This window comes from Emys orbicularis, chromosome 6 (genome assembly GCF_028017835.1).
Source record: "Emys orbicularis isolate rEmyOrb1 chromosome 6, rEmyOrb1.hap1, whole genome shotgun sequence".
In the NCBI taxonomy this organism is placed as follows: domain Eukaryota; kingdom Metazoa; phylum Chordata; order Testudines; family Emydidae; genus Emys; species Emys orbicularis.
Window position 1 is genome coordinate 72,418,377 of NC_088688.1, and position 19,154 is coordinate 72,437,530.

At 40.7% G+C, this 19,154-nt stretch overlaps 1 protein-coding gene across 1 annotated transcript in view; it reads right to left on the minus strand.

Annotated features, from left to right (window-relative positions):
* Nucleotides 1-3,505: 3,505 nt before the first annotated feature.
* PGGT1B (protein geranylgeranyltransferase type I subunit beta) overlaps nucleotides 3,506-19,154 on the minus strand; it is a 62,623-nt gene continuing 46,974 nt past the window's right edge. Inside the window, exons 6-9 of the mRNA XM_065406562.1 lie at nucleotides 12,309-12,354; nucleotides 9,297-9,481; nucleotides 8,900-9,008; nucleotides 3,506-4,580 (exon numbers count right to left, since the gene is read on the minus strand). Of these exons, the coding sequence (XP_065262634.1) occupies nucleotides 4,399-4,580; nucleotides 8,900-9,008; nucleotides 9,297-9,481; nucleotides 12,309-12,354 (522 nt within the window). The 3' untranslated portion in view covers nucleotides 3,506-4,398. The remainder of the gene's footprint in view (nucleotides 4,581-8,899; nucleotides 9,009-9,296; nucleotides 9,482-12,308; nucleotides 12,355-19,154) is intronic.

Below are 19,154 nucleotides of genomic sequence, written 5' to 3' on the forward strand. Positions count from 1 at the left end.
TTTTGGGTACAATCCTCATTTGTGCAGAGAAGTGTGGCTGGTTTGGTTCTGCTCTCTCTTGGCTTGTGTTTTAGTTTGTCAAGGCTACCGAGAGCATGGGACAGGTATTCTTTATGTTATCTATATTGAAATCTAACTCTGTTAGAAATTTCCAGAGTGATCTGAAAAAATAGCTCTCAAATTTACTTATTAGCCATATGTATTAGAATTGCTGATTGGCCTGTTCATAACCCTCAGGCTGGGTAGCCCATATTTCTAAACTAGCTGAAAGCGCATGCTGTCACACAGGTGTAATTTGTTAAGCCATGTGTGTAAAAAGTTGAAAATGCCCTGGCTGGTAATGGACTGCAAATCCCAGTGATGACTGAACCTGGAGAAATTCTAATCAAGAGCTCTGAACCAAACGTGTAGTTGTTTCCATAACTCCACACTGACTCAACAGACATTCTAGGCTCCAGAGTGCTGTTTGAGGTTATGATGTGTGCTGGCTGTGTTGATTTGTGTCTGGGGAGATTATAGTGGTAGATTTGTGCAGGTGGCATTCGGGCCAAGTAATCCATCATATGTGCAGTCTCTCTCATTCAAACAATGAAATTGTTGCATGCAAATTAGCTATAGAATAATAGTGGTAATTGGTTGAGCAACCTCTGACATCCCAATGGTCTAGGTCGCTTGGCATGGCATAGCTACACCCTTGTGCTGTACAGCTACATTAAGAAATGTAATTTCATAAAGTCAAAATGGCTGAGCACTTAAAAACTCAACGGTAACAGACTGAAACCCAGTAATGATTGAAGCTGGTGATATTCAGAACAAAAAGCTCTCAACTATGCTTGTAGCTGCTTCTGCCACTTCATACGGTCCCAAAGACATTTCAGAGTGACATTCCTGGACTCCTATTATATGGATACATGTATATTTAACAGTAACATTCCAAAGTGTTATGTCATGACATCTTCCACCAACTATGTACAAATTCAAAGATTAAGGTTGCTAGGGAAGCCTTAATTTTCAATTTTTCACATTCCTTTAAAAGGTTTTAACTTCCTTAGTCTAAGGAAGCCAATTTAAATTTCTGTAGCAGGCTGTGAAATCAGTACCTCTGGCCTTCCATATGGCTCAGAGGTAAACTGAAATTGCTGGTAGAGGAGAGCTTGCAGCTACCAAGTTACCACTCTGCTCCAGCAACAGCAATTTTCAGCTGCTGAAGATTAGTAAATAAAACACACACACACACACACACACACAGAGTGCATCAGGGCGAGGAGGAGGAGTTAGTAGCAGGGCTGCTGTAGTTCTGTATTTAGGAAGGTAATCAAAATGTTCCTTCGTACGTGCAGAATACAACCATCACAAAAACAATGAAAGGTCCTGGTTCAATTGTGGTAGTTGGGCATAGTAGTACCAGGCAGTTCTGCAGACACTCTCTATCAGTACTTGATAAACTGGCAGCCATTTGTAATCTTGGGCAAATTAACTTCTCCACACCAAAGTTTCCCAATCTGTAAGTGGGGGAGAACTACACATTCTTGTAAAGCAGTTTCAGTTCCTCCCCTGAAAGGCACCATCTGCAAGTGTCAAGTATTATTGCAGGCTTCCATCAGAATGGAGAAGCTATTACATTGTCAAGCCTGTATTGCACCTGTCTGCTTACTATTTATTGCATAAGTGTCTATGCAATAAACTTTAGGAATTTTAGCTTCACGAGTTTATAAACAGATTCTGTGAAAAGTTGAGGGTTATTATAGCTGGACCGAGTTGTTGGTCATGCTTTCAAGCTACATCTTCAGCTGCTCTCCTGGTTACATAACTGTTTTAATTAGATCTTAGAAGAGTTTCCAGGTTCTTCTTCTCCATTTATTAATTCTCAAGAATTTCATATGGACAAAGTCAAGACACTTGCTGACCAAGGAAGAAAATGCAGGAAACTATTCACACCAATATGAAATTTATATTTATGTCTACTAGCTTCAATAGTATTGGAAATCAGAATCCAAACAGTTGCTGTACTGGATTGTTCGGTGCCCATCGTTTGTCAACTTTGATGACGATTGGGACATTAAGAATGACAAGTCATGCATGCCAAGTTGGCTGTTTGCACAGAGACAGATCTTTGTCAATTTAAAAAGATTAAGGTTTCAAACTGATCAAAGTAATTAGTCTCAATGAGAGGCAAAGGCATGAACAGTTGAGGGACTTAAGAACAAAGCCAAAGGAGTTAATGGGGAACAAATGTGACTTTATTCCAACTCAAGAAAAACTGAAGCCTGCTGTCAACCATGCCCACATTCAGCCTGAAAAGATCTGGCTGAAGTTGTCTAGATGGAAAAGGAGAAGAGAAAAGAGTGAGGGAAGGGAAGAGGAGGGTGTTAAATAGTTTAACTGGCATGCTACCATAGTTTAAAATATTTACTGCTGGTTCACTAGATCTGCAGCTGGTTTTTGAAGGAGAAAAAAAAAAAAAAGCAAATGGCATATTTGCTGTGAGAAGTGAGACAGTTTTCCAAAATTTAAAAATGGTTATGGATTTGGCCAGGACTCACTGTTTTCACTGGAGTCCCATTTCTTGCGGTTTTTCACCATGATTTTCCCTAAAGACTGCAAGGCTAGATCACAGGCACAAGGTGTGACTCTTGTCAGCCATACATCAGAGAACCCTTTGTGGGTTATGCACTAGGGTCATGTGGGACAAAGTCAATGCAGGAGATGTCACTCCCCACACAGGCCAATAAAAGGAGTGCCATTTCATCACTTGCACCCACTTCCAGCACTAGCGCTAAGAACACTGGCTCAGAACAAGTTAAGAGTGCTGCTCTTCTCAAGTCTGCTGCTCCTACCAGTCGTTGGGAAAAGTGGTGGGCTCTTGCCATGAGAAACCTAACAGCTGGTTCTCCAACAAGGGAGAAACGCCTTTAAGAAAAGCTAGCTCCAACACCCCCCCCCCCCATTTTCATCAGCAGCTTGATGTAACCTTAGAATGCCCCACTGCTGCACTTCCCAATACGATGAGGAACTAAAGATGGCCATTGCCAGTTCCCTATGTGGAAGGAAGAGGACTACCCTTCCCATTCCCTTCTAATGAGTTGAAAAGGCCAGCCCTAGGATCACTCTCCTCCATCAGCATGAAGAGTCCAAGGTTTTCTTTATTTTCTCCTCTTGGATCAGTTTTAGGCAGATATCAGGAGCATGTCACTTGTTTGGCCTCCAGCAGTGGCTCCTCCGTGAACAGTGAAGCTGGAAATCTGTTTTTAAATGAGAATTTGTGGCTTTTTGATAAACAGGTCAGTGAGGTTATAGCAAGGTTAGGTGTATCATGCATTTTCCTGCTGTATGTTTGTGAAATTTAAGCAATTGCGATTTGTGTCAAACTCAATGGCTAGAAAATTATTTGCTTGAACTCAGAACAGCACCTCAACTGCACCTCTCAATTCTGACACAACTAGAGATTATATTGGCAAACGGCTGAAAATGTTCAATTTATTGGACTTTATTTGGAATAAAGCTATTTTAAAAAAGCATCAAACAATTTTAAAATACAACTTTCTGCTCTTTATATTCAGACATTTTAAAGAGAATCAGGACTTTTTTCTTTGACATCGAAGGAGAGAAATCTTTGAAAAAAAATCAAGATGTAATTGAATGGTATAACACTACCAACATTTCTGGCACTCTGCTTCAACAACCCTGTGTGATGGTACCTGGCCAGATGGTACCTTTACCCCAGGATTCTGCTGGTTACTTTCCCCTCCCATTGTTAATGTAGTATGCCATAAAAATGTAATTAAATTCTGGTTAAGGTAATGAATAATACTTCATATTAAGCTATTACATCTGCCTAATTTGAGCTATACAAGGGGATTATGGAATTAATGTAAGAACACCACACAACTTTAGGAAGCCTGTCTATATTGAATAAAATAATTTTATTTTTTGTTTACAAAAGGTTATGGAAGCTGACATCTACTTTCAACTGAGACTTAACATAGGGGTTTCTCTACCTAAACATGTCAAACATTAAGGTCATTAAGAACTTTGTGAGGTTCAGTGCTATACTGTATGAGAATATGTAAACAGATTTTGAAGACACTTTCCCCATTATAAACTTTGACACAGTATGCACAAATTTTAAAAAATAAAATACAAATGAAAACAAATCTGCCTCAAGGGATTTCTTAGAAGTACAAGCCATTTCAGGAGTCTGCAGTGGCAAACTTCTATACAACTGAAATTTCCTTTTATCCCAGAATAACTGGCTAAAGGCCATTCACTATCAAAGTGATGCCAGTAACATGGATTTGATTGTATGACTCCAGCACTTAAAAAGAGCACATTGGTTATACATGGCTTTTAACCCTGGGCTACAGTTACGCTACCAAACTAAGCTTGAGTCTAAATCAGTCATGTAGAGATGTGCACGTCATCTGAACACTGTTTAGAGTCCTTAGTTTTCCAGATCTGATGGAGGTGCTGAAGGCGCTCAGAGGTTCTTGTGCTTACATTCAGGGCCGGGTGAACTTTGCAAATGCCAGATTCCTCCATTAATGACAGGCCACAGATCCCAAAGTATGCATGCAAAGCATCTGGAAACAAAATAGTAAAGGAGTTAGTTAAAATGTAAATGCTTCCTGGTGTATTATACAGTAATACTGAACTGTTTGTGTTCCAAAACACCAACCAATTTTAAGCCAAGCCCTGAAAGATAAATGGCAAACAGAAGTTCCTAGTTATATTTTGCTTTATCTAATTCTAAATATAAAATATAATAGTTAACCAAGCCCTACCACACACTGAGTATGAGGCGATGGTCTGGAATTTCTGTCCTAAGACTAGATTCTAGGAAGCACAACTACTTTATTCAGTAAAGAGCTCTCCCAGCTAGCTGATCACATATGAGAGGTCATGCCAGAGAGATGTGGAAGAGCCTGAGAGAGTCGGGAGCTTATTTAAAGCATTCCCTCCCAGACACTCTAAAAATATTTCCTTCTAAAACCAGAGGAGGATTTTTTTTAGAATAGAAAAATTACTCCTGTTACAGTAGCAGCAACCTCTGTAGATGAGGGCATAGGTGATGGCTGACTGTTCATTAAAACAGCAAGATGTAGTTTGGTACTAGCAGTTACGAAAAGGCAGAATCTGGAAAGTACAAGTTCCACCATTACACCTCCACCAGCCCATCCAGGGGGATTTTTCTAATGCTGGGGAAGAAAGATACCTCTTATATGGCCCTTCCAGCCATATCAATGCTCCATAACCTTTTTCGTTTCATTGTAATTTCACAATTACCAAACTGATCTTTTTCAGAAAGGTATCTGCACATACTCCAGCCAAATATCCAAAAGAAAGCCTCCTTATAAAGCATCATTGTTGTGCAGACAGAAACATGCTCACTACACACATCTCCTTCTGGGTGACCACACTGAAAATGTGTCTGCCAGTGACAGCTCACCCCTGGGAAAACTCCCCAAGCATGCTCACTGAAATCCCTTTACTAACTACCACCCAACTGTCCATATATGGCAGATTTAACCCAGAGGCTCTGAAGTTGTGCAGGACAGTGCAGACTAATGCAGAATTTAATGCCAGCCAAAACATACTGACTGTGACAGCCTGAACTGTGCACTGCTTTTTCTATTTGAAGCAATGACAAAAATCTCAAGGCATTTGAAGGCCAGGAGTTGTGGAGACAAATATTTTGTGAATAAGGCACACAGTCAGAAGACAACCATGGAACATAGCAACTGGATGAAACAAGTATCATTTGCATTGCTTCCTTGTCAAATCTTAATTTAGGCTGTTATATTCAAATAGCTTTACATTTTCCTGCATGTCTGTTTTGTTTTCAGATTATTCTCACTCTCCATGTTTTATCAAGCTAATTAAGAAGTTGAATTTTATTTAACTCTCATCCACATTCATGGGGTAATGGTGTACCCTGTGAGTTGTGATAGCTCATCAACTAGTAGCCCTCCAACTTATACTGTTTTAGAACCTTGTCACATGTACACAGGTCAGCAAAAAAAGATTTTATCCCCTTCTTGTTGCTAAACTAAAGGAAAGTGTGGGCCCCTTACTGAATGGGGGAGGCAACCTAGTGACAGAGGATGTGGAAAAAGCTAATGTACTCAATGCTTTTTTGCCTCTGTCTTCACAAACAAGGTCAGCTCCCAGACTACTGGACTGGGCAGCACAGTATGGGGAGGAAGTGGTTCAGGACTATTTAGAAAAGCTGGACGAGCACAAGTCCATGGGGCCGGATGCGCTGCATCTGAGGGTGCTAAAGGAGTTGGCGGATAGGATTGCAGAGCCATTGGGCATTATCTTTGAAAACTCATGGCGATCGGGGGAGGTCCCAGATGACTGGAAAAAGGCTAATGTAGTGCCCATCTTTAAAAAAGGGAAGGAGGAGGATCTGGGGAACTACAGGCCAGTCAGCCCCACCTCAGTCCCTGGAAAAATCATGGAGCAGGCCCTCAAGAAATCAATTTTGAAGCACTTAGAGGAGAGGAAAGTGATCAGGAAGTCAGCATGGATTCACCAAGGGCAAGTCATGCCTGACTAACCTAATGCCTTCTATGATGAGATAACTGGCTCTGTGGATGAGGGGAAAGCAGTGGGCGTGTTACTCCTTGACTTTAGCACAGCTTTTCATACAGTCTCCCACAGTATTCTTGCTGGCAAGTTAAAGAAGTATGGGCTGGATGAATGGACTATAAGGTGGATAGAAAGCTGGCTAGATCGTCGGGCTCAACAGGTAGTGATCAATGGCTCCATGTCTAGTTGGCAGCCGGTATCAAGTGGAGTGCCCCAAGGGTCAGTCTTGGGGCCGGTTTTGTTCAATGTCTTCATTAATGATCTGGAGGATGGCGAGGATTGCACCCTCAGCAAGTTTGCAGATGACACTAAACTGGGAGGAGTGGTAGATATGCTGGAGGGTAGGGATAGGACACAGAGGGACCTAGACAAATTAGAGGACTGGGCCAAAAGAAATCTGATGAGGTTCAACAAGGACAAGTGCAGAGTCCTGCACTTCGGATGGAAGGTTCCCATGCACTGCTACAGAGTAGGGACCGGGCGGCTAGGCAGCAGTTCTGCAGAAAAGGACCTAGGGGTTACAGTGGATGAGAAGCTGGATATATGAGTCAACAGTGTGCCCACGTTGCCAAGAAGGCTAACAGCATTTTGGGATGTATAAGTAGAGGCATTGCCAGCAGATCGAGGGTCGTGATCATTCCCCTCTATTCGACATTGGTGAGGCCTCATCGGGAGTACTGTGTCCAGTTTTGGGCCCCACACTACAAGAAGGACGTGGAAAAATTGGAAAGAGTCCAGCGGAGGGCAACAAATATGATTAGGGGGCTGGAGCACATGACTTATAAGGAGAGGCTGAGGGAACTGGGATTGTTTAGTCTGCAGAAGAGAAGAATGAGGGGGGATTTGATAGCTGCTTTCAACTACCTGAAGGGGGTTCCAAAGAGGATGGATCTAGACTGTCCTCAGTGGTACCAGGTGACAGAACAAGGAGTAATGGTCTCAAGTTGCAGTGGGGGAAGTTTAGGTTGGATATTAGGAAAAATCTTTTTCACTAGGAGGGTGGTGAAGCACCGGAATGGATTACCTAGGGAGGTGGTGGAATCTCCTTCCTTAGAGGTTTTTAAGGTCAGGCTTGACAAAGCCCTGGCTGGGATGATTTAGTTGGGGATTGGTCCTGCTTTGAGCAGGAGGTTGGACTAGATGACCTTTTGAGGTCCCTTCCAATCCTGATATTCTATGAAGATTTATTTTATAGCAAAAATGTATATGGGATACAAATTACCTCAAACATGTTGCACCATTATCCTGTATTTTTAGTAGTTCTGTGTACATGTTTGCTGCTAGTGAGTATCTTGTATTGTAACTGTGGTAACTATGTCTCCCCCACTAAGCAAGCAATGTGGAGAATGTAGTGATTTGTATGCGCTGATCACTGCACATTGATGCTGATGTGCGAAAATTGCATATAGGCTCACACTGAACAGGACTCCTGCTAGTTTTTCAATTTGTGAGTTAGATTAAGTTTTTTCTCCTAAAACGTTATGGAATTGTTCTTAGATTCGTAATGCATTTGGAATACAAATTTCCCTTATGACACAGTTAATGTAATTTTTTTTCCTCGACACTGCATGAAGATCAAGGATATTGATTTTTATATTTTGACATGTGATGTTGACAATTTGTGTTCTAATAGTTATAAAGTTAACTTTTGGAATCTCAACCCCTCTCATTAAATATTGTCTGACACTCCCCACTGTCTGAAACTCACTGCATAATTTCTTGCAACTGTGAACATTTAAATGGATAATAAAAATGTTTAAAAATAAATCATCCATCAGTTATAAAAAGTAAAAATTGAACTCTGCAAGCCTACGAATAGATGAAAAGTTTTAGGTACCATTAGTACTTTAAGCTTTTTGCATTAGCTTTTTCATAAGACTTTAGCGATATTGTCTGATGTGCTCTTAGTATGTTTATTAAAAAGAACAGGCTCGGGAATATTTATAAATGGGCCCTTGATAAAGGCCCATTACACAGTCTATGCTCTTTAGCTAAAATGATTTTAAATGCATGGAAATACTATTCAGATACTAAATAATATGAACAGGTTGTTTGCCATTTTCTCTTTCAATAAGGGGCAGTTCATTTGTGACATTTTAAACAAGGAGAAGGGGCAGAGGGAGATGTATACTTTACATTAAACAAATATAGCTTTCCAATTATGTGTTATGGCTTACTGTTGCACATATTTCTGAGGGGGAAGAATTAAAAATATTCCTTTATTTGTGTTAAAAATGAGCCACCTCTTGGACCACTGGAATACATTTTGCAACACAAAACACATCAGGATTCTGAGAAATAAATTTACCTGGGTGGCTATCTGGCCACTTGGCAAATCCACCAACAAGACGATCTTGAGTTGACAAGATGTAATTTCTGTTTTTCTCAAAATTTGTATATTGGAATATTTTCAAGAGCTGGAAAAAAAAGTTACAGTGTTACAGAAATACCTACATAAAGAGAAGCTTTACCATTTTAACAGCTATAAGTGGCGCACTGGGGCATAGTTATGGTTTTAGTATCTTGTCTTCTTGCAAGAAAGCAGCAGACATGTGTAGCCCAGTACATAAATGTACAGAGATCAAAATAGTTTAGTAATTCAAAGATCAAGCCTACTTGCACTGACTATATAACTAACTTGAGGAGATGAAGGTTGGTTAACTGAGTCAAACAGGTTAATACATATATTGTAGCAATTGTATTACCTTAAGTGTTGCTCCTACCCAAAATGAGTAGCAGGTGTCTACAGGTTTGTTGGGCCGTCCATGATAGCCATTCTGTTGTCTCATTATGCACCATCTCTTTATTCTGTTCAGTTCTTTCTCTGAAAATACTTCCTCCAATTTACCCATCAAGCACAGTGAGGCGATACCACAGAACGTGGAGCCACCTGTAAGAAATAATTATGTTTCTGCAACCTTTTTTCATTGAAGTTAAAACTTCAGATTAAGATCAGACAAGCTACAAAGTAGTAGTAAAAAATATCAAACAGAGAGTTGTGTAAAGGAGTACAGAAAGGTCTGAAGTCTAAAATCCATACAAATAAGGTGATCCTTAATCCAACACAGAGGTCAAAGTATTACACGTACTATTACAAATGGAAATTGGAGGGCCTCAGTGCTGCCCCATTTATGTAAACCACCACTACTCACTGCTGCAGACTGATTTCCATACGTAACATTACACAAGCAAGCTAATGGGAAGCAGGAATCTATCTGAAGCAGTGGTGTCAAATTTAAAGAGGCAGGCTCAGCAAGTGAGCGAGCCACATCATTCCAGTACAAGAAAAAAGGTTTCAGTCAAAATACACCAAATTTTCGCATGCATACTTAGATTTACTTTAGGAGTCACACGGTGGAAGTTTCTCTCCCTTTCAAAGAGGGAGGGGAAGAAAAGTCCCCTATCCCCTCCCAACCTCTAATTCTTACAGAACATTTACAACAACTGTTTTCTTCCTGCTGCTGCTCCAACTTGGAGATTTACTGGTTTCAGGCCTGTAAACAGCTGGCTGCTGAACCACCTCACTCCAAATCACCCCTTCCTCATCCCACATTCCTACGTTTCATCTACAACCCAACTGCCAGTCCTAACCAAACAAGGCTAGACATACTTCCTCTGAAGCTAATCAATGCTGATGCATCACCCAGATGAGTTGCTGCAGTTACACAATTACATAAATGTCCTCATTAAAATGTCTTCCAATCAGTTCAGTGACCCCACAATTATAGTGGACTAAAAACATAGCAGCAAAGGTAGGCCTGTTATAAACTGCTCTCAGCACTTGCTTATTAAGCAAATACTAGTTCTATGTTTCCTTTAATGGAGACACTCAATTGGACAAACTAGACATCTCCCAATCAGGCTACTAAACTATCTATGAGTACATAATGTAATCTACAAAGAAAAATAGAAATAGAAATTAATGGAGATATCCCATCTCCTAGAACTGGAAGGGACCTTTCAAGGTCATCGAGTCCAGCCCCCTGCCTTCACTAGCAGGACCAAGTACTGATTTTGCCCTAGATCCCCAAGTGGCCCCCTCAAGGATTGAACTCCCAACCCTGGGTTTAGCAGGCCAATGCTCAAACCACTGAGCTATCCCTCCCCACTAAGTAATACAGATAACTTAGTGTATTTAGTTGGCTCAGAGATTGAGCCAGTTACACGCTGCTGGCAGTTCTGCACTCTTCCCAGCCTCCACACTGCTACACTTCATAGAAGCCCCAGCAAAATGCGCTATAACAGAGGTTCTTAAATTGCAGTGGTCCAATAGGAACTGGTTGCTCACTCCACTTAAGTTTCAGTTGCTAAACTGCAGTGAGAGCAAACATACCCACACTAAATACATCCCTAAAATCACTTTTCTATATAAGCAGTTACTATCGGTGCCATGGGGACGTTCTGTGATAACAGGAGGGGAGGTGGCCATAAGAAAAATCTATGTTAAGATGTGGTCTACACTATTAAAACATTTGAGGACCCCTGTATTATAACAGCAAAGAGCACTACAATACTCAAATTGTGACTCTTTTACATTTTAAACTGAGGTTGAAGAGAAATCTGGAACCAGAAGGGAAAGCCCAGACAGTTTCTTTATGACTTCCATGCTAACTCAACTGGCAAGATTTTCTGAAACATGATTGTAGACAAAACAATGGTGAATTACCTCCCAGAATTCCAGCTATTCCTTGTAATTATACATGGAATCTGTGCCACACCTCTGAGTAGGATAAAAAAAAAGTCCTGAGGAAGAACCTGAGTAAGCTGTAGTTACAATAAGACACGGGGCCTGAGTCTCATTTAGACTAAGATCCCTTTACACCACTGGAAGTAAAGGGATCCTAACCCATTCAAATGTAGAAGAGACACCAAAGTAACTTCAGCATACCATGGAAAAACATGGATGCAATTACGTAAAAACCAGTGGTAAGATTACGACTGACTAGAATTTAGTAGGCTTCATATAAACACAATAAAGTCTCAAAATCAGGGATGATCCAGCTGCTCCAGGTTGTGCCTACCTTTCCCAGTACTGTCTGTTGCTGCAAAGGGATAAATGGAACGTTTATGCTCCAGAAAAACACCAAGTTAAGAATTCCTGACTTGAGTCACAATTTGTTTTTTTAATAAAAATTAACTGTAGTTTTAAAATTCAACCCCAAGCAGACTCTGTGGTTCAACACAGAAAATGATTATAGGATACATCCACAGCTGGTGGAACTGGGGTGTATCATCAGGAAGGAGTGCTGCAACAATTGACCCACAGTGAGGAATGAGAACAGAGATCAGAGAGGGAGGAGATCAGAGGGTTGTTGAGGTAAGAATACTGGAGTAAGAAAATTCTTAGGACCCTCATTTGGTCTAGTCTTGGGATGGAGACAGTCATAGTCTTAGGACCCTCATTTAAGAGTAGGTTAGATAAATGTCTATCAGGGATGGTCTAGACAGTATTTGGTCCTGCCATGCGGGCAGGGGACTGGACTCGATGACCTCTCGAGGTCCCTTCCAGTCCTAGAATCTATGAATCTATGGCAAGGAAAGAAGCCCACATGCTCTGGGAGAACCTTTTCATTTGTTCCTCTTCACCCCACTTCCCTGAAAACCCAAAATACCAACAAGGGAGGAAAGGCATGCATGCTGAATCCCAGCATTGTTTAAAGAAGCTTCATTTAACTGCTGCCGTTTTTAAGAATTGAGAAACATTTTAAGGCACTTACCATGAGATTCAAGTCCAGCTCCCTGTGCCAGCCCATTATCATAGGACTGAAAAAGAAAAACCCGTTTTAGAAATAGATTGTTCATACATGTATTTTGATTATATTTAACTTCTCATTTTATTAGCAAGACCTGCATCACAAACCACACCAACTACAACATCTATTTCAATTAGTTTTAACTGGCCAATAGCTTCTCAAAGGCATACACTGTGGATCAAAAGTTATCAGCATCACATTGACCTGTCAGCAAAGCAGCACAGTTTGAACACATGCAGTTTTTAAATAGGTATTTTCTAAAAAATTAAAAACCCAAAGTTTCTGTTTCAAATATTATATACTAAAATGCTAAAGTTAAGGTTCTATAATTATGCAGCATTACAGTGCCAAGTTAAGTGGCAAGGAAAAGCCAATTCTGTGGATGTTTTAAAATACATTCTGCAGGAGCTGTGTCCCCCTTAAGGAGCCAAAGCATCTGCAAAACTCTAGACAAGACAAGAGACTATCCTATTTGTCTATGTCTGTTCCCAAATCAAGAATCATTTACAGTACAAGAATGCAACGGTTAGGCCACTAGTTTATGTAAACAGCACAGCCTTCCCATAATACAATACATTCTGCAGTGAAGACAAAGGCCTTATGTGCTAAACTGCAACAACAATCTACACTTAAGGGAAAAGGAAAGCATGGGAAAGCATCAGCATTCTGCTGGACAAACTGAAGTTATTCTATAAAATATCACCTTAAAAAAAAAATAGTTTAGTCATTCTGATTTAAACCTTTTAAAGCAAAGCGTAAAGGGCTGATGTTCCATCCCGGGCTCACTCCATTGTCCTAGGAATTCCAAGTCACATGATCCTGTAGCAATGGATGTCTGTGCAGTGGGTGTTACTTGCCCATTGTGCCACAATACTGAAGCAAGTTAAAGAATGGCACTAGTATATACTGGAATGCGCTTTGGTTTGTGGGATTTTTAACTCAAATTTGTTTTATTTTAGTAGCAGTTAGACTTCAGTATAATCCCCTATCCCCCAAATCATTTAGTTAATTAAGTTAAGGTTGCTAGAGTGTAACCCATTACCAGAGACTTAGGAAACAATCAGCTAAGGGTACGTCTACACTGCAATTAAACATCCGCAACTGTCCCGTGCCAGCTGACTCGGGCTCACGGAGCTCAGGATAAGGGGCTGTTTAACTGTGGTGTAGACATTTGGGCTCAGGCTTGAGCCCGAGCTGTGGGACTCTCCCCCCCTTACAGTGTCCCAGAGCCCAGCTCGAGCCTGAATCTGCACATTGACACCCCAATAAAATATCCCCTTAACCTGAGCCAGCTGACACAGGCCAGCAACAGGTTTTTAACTGCAGTGTAGACATACCATGAGTCATTTAACACCCTGCCTACACTCCCACTCATCAGTTCCCCTTCTTATCCTCAACTCCCTCGCACCCATCAAGCCACAGTCCAGACATCTCCATCTTCATTCTGTATGTAACAGAGATGATATGGGGGGGAAGCAACATATGGGTAGGGCATGAGAGACTTGAGTTGAGAGGGGGACTTGGGGGAGAAGCAGGGATTGATCTGCAGGCAAGCAGTACCCTGACAAACCAACCATATGTCAAGAAAATGCAGAGTCTGGGACTGTTTAGAGGAAACATGACTGATGTATAAACAAAACAAATAATATACAGAAGTTAGATACAACAACCTTATTAAGCCTTCCCATGCTACAAGAACAAAGACAGTCAATTAAACTGAGTGGCAACACTATTACAATTGATAACATGAAAAATGTTCATAGAAATGCATAAACCACCTGTGGAACTCTGTTGTTAGACACCAAGTGCTTAAAATAGGATTGAAAAAAAGGATTCAATATTTATACTGAATATCCAACATTTGTGTGTGCGTGTCACACACACACACACACACACACACAAATAAAGGCTATATATAGATCCTCATACTTCAGAGAATAAATTAAATCACTAGCAGAATTAGGAAGCAAACTACCCTATGGCTAGGTTATTCCATAACCGTCAACTATAGACAGGTTATTCCGTAATTGTTGACCAGGGGTTTCTTACATCTTCCTCTGACGCAGCTAATAGGGGCCGCCATCAGAGATGGGATATTGACAAGACAGACCACTGGTCTGATTTCCATGTTCCCACTTCTAGCAAAATAGCAGGTGCCCAGCACTTCTCAAGGTCACAAGACTGTCACTGCTTGAAGGTGAATATTCTTTATCGCAGAACACACATTAGCTGTTTTCTGCTTTCATATTAAGAACTGTAATATTCCTCACTGGACAAAAATTCTGACCACTGTCTTTTTTTGGAGTGAGGACTAAAAAGGATGAATTCTGAAAGTTCACATCTGACGTAAATAAACTTTAAGCAGGAGCATGGCCTCGGCTAACTTTGGAAAAGTTGATTCTAAGCAACCGCTATGAACATTTGAATACTGAGCATATGCAGCACAAAGTTCCCGTAAGCTGTTAGTTGTGCATTTTGAGCATGGAGTCCCTATGTGCTACCAAGCTACAAAGCCCCATTAACTGCTAAGCAATGGAAAGCTGATTAGCACTGGCGAAGCGAGTTAACTCTATAAACAGAGTAATTGTAAAAGGAGGTGGTGTGCTTTATGTACTGCAAAGTAATTAGCTCTGGGAAAAGTTAAGTGTGCAACCCAAATAGTGCACTATGTTCAGCTGCACAATTAGCCTGAAATTTTAACAGACACAGGCACCAGTTGCTTTTTGAGGATTTGATCCTGTTAAATAAATGGGGATATTTTTGTCTCCAATTTTCTACTTTTTTATTTTAAAAAGGATAATGAAAAGAATTCTTCATTGCTACAGTATGAAAGTTGAATAATTAAATCCTATCCAAATCAGGAAATGTGTAAATCAATTAAACACAATCTTATCTCCAACCCCCTGCCATTTGCATCACAGTCAATCTGTAGAGATATGATCATAATCAAAGTAGTTAATTTGTCCCTTCACTCTAAAGGGTAATTAAAAATGGCATTACACCTCTACTCCGATATAACACGACCCGATATAACACGAATTCAGTTATAATGTGGTAAAGCAGTGCTCCGGTGGGGGGGGGAGGGAGGGAGGCTGCGCACGCCAGTGGATCAAAGCAAGTTCGATATAACGCGTTTTCACCTATAACGCAGTAAGATTTTTTGGCTCCCGAGGACAGCGTTATATCGAGGTAGAGGTGTATTTATATTTATTGCATCAGTGATTCCAAATCACCCCTGTTCAGTTCACTAAATTTTTTTCCCCTCAGTGTCACAAACTCACCCCTGAATATGAAAGTCAAAATGGACTTTAAGGTTTACACATCAACAATAAAAATTCTGCAGGCCGAACTTGATAGTTCTACTGACGAGGGAAAGCTGAAACATCACTGCAGAAACAGGTTCTGAACAGGAATAAAAAGAATCCACTTATTGCAGTCAGTAAAGGCAGTAGATACAACAACGAATACACACAGAGAGCTATTATCTATAAAGATGCAATGTTAATGCTGTAACTGTCTAAAAGTGTAGTTCTAGTCTGAAAAGTACGTTCAATCTTAAAAAACGTTGCCCTTTTCTGATGTGCTTAATTCTACAATTCAAGTTGCAGTAGCAATTTTTGGATTTAAAGTTTATGACTCAATTCTGACACAACAGGAAATTTTAGAATTAGAATTTAGGAGTTCAGTTACAAATATCTATTACAGCTAATCAATCTCGCTGCTACTTAAACAAGTTATTTGTACCTCAGTTGCATGTCACAATTTGCATTATTTTTTTAGTAAGTTCATAAACTATGACTTGCACTCAGATATATAAAGAGGCCTCATGTACTTGCAAATGGTGACATAAGATATAGTGAAACAAAACCACATCTTTGTATGACAGCAGTTCACTAATGATGCCATCTATTTTGCCTTGTAATTAGTGGACTATCAAAACAAGATACTATTGTAGAAAAATAGAGCTAGGCATTCACAAGAAAAAAAACAAAGCAAGGATATATTTAGCTTGCATTATAATTAGATAGGAAAGTCTTACACAAATAAAATTAACTTCAAAAATAAATTTCATGGCTACATCTGAATATAAAATATTTTTATTTTAGGTTATTTGCAGAACTCAATTTAATAGCAACATTGCAGATGTTCTTTCAGGGATTCTACACTTCATGCAACGGACCCATTATAGGCTGATTTAACTGTGGTTATTATATTTGTTTATTAAACATACAGCAAGACTTGTTTATATGGTGGGAAAATCGATCATCCTGGCAGCCTACACAATACCACACACAGTAGTCTTAGTATAATAGCAGTGGTTAATTTTATTTTAATTTCTGATGATATAAAGCATTGGTTTCTAGCTCTACTGGTTCTTGAAATACTGGCTGCTAAAATGATATCATAATTCAAGTGTGGGGGAAGCAAAAGTGTGATTAGGAAGACGTGCTCTTCGGGTCCAATATTTTGCAAACTGTTAGGGTTAGAAAAGCGCACTTAAAAAAGGCTAGGTTCCTAATTGTGTAAGTATCTAGCCCCAATAGCGACACTTGAACTCACCTATAACCAGGCCTGCACTGGGGTCACACCACATAGCAGCGATTTTCTGACACTGGCCCAGAATTAAATATAGATGGCCAGGGAGCAGACACTGCTGAGGATTCCCCTGACAGAAGAGTCCCCAGTAAGTACAGAGCTAGCAGAGTCTGTTCCTATAGCTCCCGTATTATTTGTATTACCATAAAGCCAAGGAGCCTTAGTTATCAAGTAGGATCCCATTGTGCAAGGTGCTGTACAAACAGAACAAAAAGATGGTCCCTGCCCCAAAAGAGCTCACAATCTAAGTATAAGACAAATGACAACAGATGTGTATGCAGACAGACTGGGGAAGTACAAGGAAACAATGAGACAATATTGATCAGTTTGACAGGCAGTGGGCTCAGCACACCAGTGGCCTAACTACGGCCAAGCTTTTTATAGAGGGAAAAGGAGAGTTTTAAGGAAGAGAATGCGTTAATTTTGCAGATGTTTACTGGGAGCTCCTCCCAAGTGTGTGGGGCAGCCTGGGAGAAAGCACAAAGTTGTGCATTTGAAAATTTAACAAGTGGGCAATGGAGGCTTGTATCACAGGCTGATCAGAGGCAGGAGTCAACATCTTCACAGAGAATGACAGGACGTGTGGATAGAACATGAAGGACCTTCAAATGAAGACAAATAGCTTATGTTTGAGGTGATAGAGGAGGTGACAGCAGTGGAGGGATGTAAAGAGGAGTGACATGGTTAAGGCGACAGGCTAGGAAAATCATATTTGCAGCTCCGTTCTGAATGGATAAGTGAGGTAAGATTGCAGAGTTAAGACCAGGGAGAAGGATATTGCAGTTATCGAGATGATGGGAACCTGGATGAGAGTGGTAGCTGTGAGGATGGATAGGAAAAGCTGTATCTTAGAGATGTTGTGCAGAAAGAATCTGCATGCTTCAGACATAGCCCAGATGTGAGGACCTAGAAAGAGGTCCAAGTTGAAGATGACACCCAGATTATGGGCCTAAGTGACAAGCAGGCTGGTGCTGTCGTCCAGTTATTGACAAAGGAGTAGTGGGAGGGCGGGGGGTGGGGAGAAGGGAAGTAGTGGTGATGAGAAGATTAAGAGCTCTGTTTTAGCCATGTTGAATTTGAGTTGACAGACATCCACAAGGAGATATCAGACAGACCAAGATTGCAGTTTGGATGGAAGAAGACAGGTCTGGAGGGAGAGGGAGAGAAAATACAAACAATAGTTGAACTGGTGTTTGCAGATGAAATTATCCAGAGGTAAGGTGCAGAGAGGGAATGGGACCAAGGACAGAGCACTGTGGAAACTCTTCAGAAAGCAGGGGGTGGGGGTAGAGGGATGAAGAGAATCCTCCAAAGGTCATGCTGAAGAAGCAATGACAGCAGTACAAGAAAAGGAGAGGAGAGAGTCAGAGAAGCTCAGGGAAGACAAGATTACAAGAGGAGTATGGTCAACTGTGATGAAGGCAACTGACAAGTCCAGGAGGATGAGGCTGGAGTACCAGTTCTCAGTTATTTACAAATTACACTGAGCAGTGTACAGCTACTGTAAGGCTTATATCTGTGCCATATCAAAAGTCCTAGACCATTCTGATAGAAGCAACTCAACCAATCACCATTACTCTACAGCTAATTTGAGTGCAACAGTGTCCCTGGTGGAATGCGATAGAATGCACAGATGGTGGCTTACCTGGCCCAACTGCCAGACCTATGTGACAGCATGGGGTTTCAGCTACTAGTTTTATACTATTTATAAAAAGAAAATAGGAAATGGAGGACTGCCCATTTTTCATCTGGGTGATGGGATCCCCATCTGGGGGGGATTCCCAGTTACAAACTGGGAATGTCTATCTTCAGTGTCTATGTACAAGTCCTACCATGCCGAGGGACCTACTGATTGCAACATGGCAATAGAGAGTATCCAATCTCAGTGAACAACTGAAGTCTGTCTTACAGTATAGGAGAGATGGAATGTTGTTTTAACTATGATCTTAGACTTTGGAACAGCCCTGCTTCTTTAGTCCAAGGCTGTTGCAGTCTAGAAACGGTTACATGTTGTTCTGTCCAGTCTATTCAGGAAGATCAAACCACATGTTAACTGCGTCAGGGAGATTACACTGGATCCTCCAAGGTTTGTGGTTTTTACACATTTATAATACTACTGTACACTACTCCTCTTTCAACTCAGTGTACCAGAAAACACAAAGGACTATATGAAAGGTTATGGCTTGTATTCAAGTAGTGCTGGTGATTGTTTTA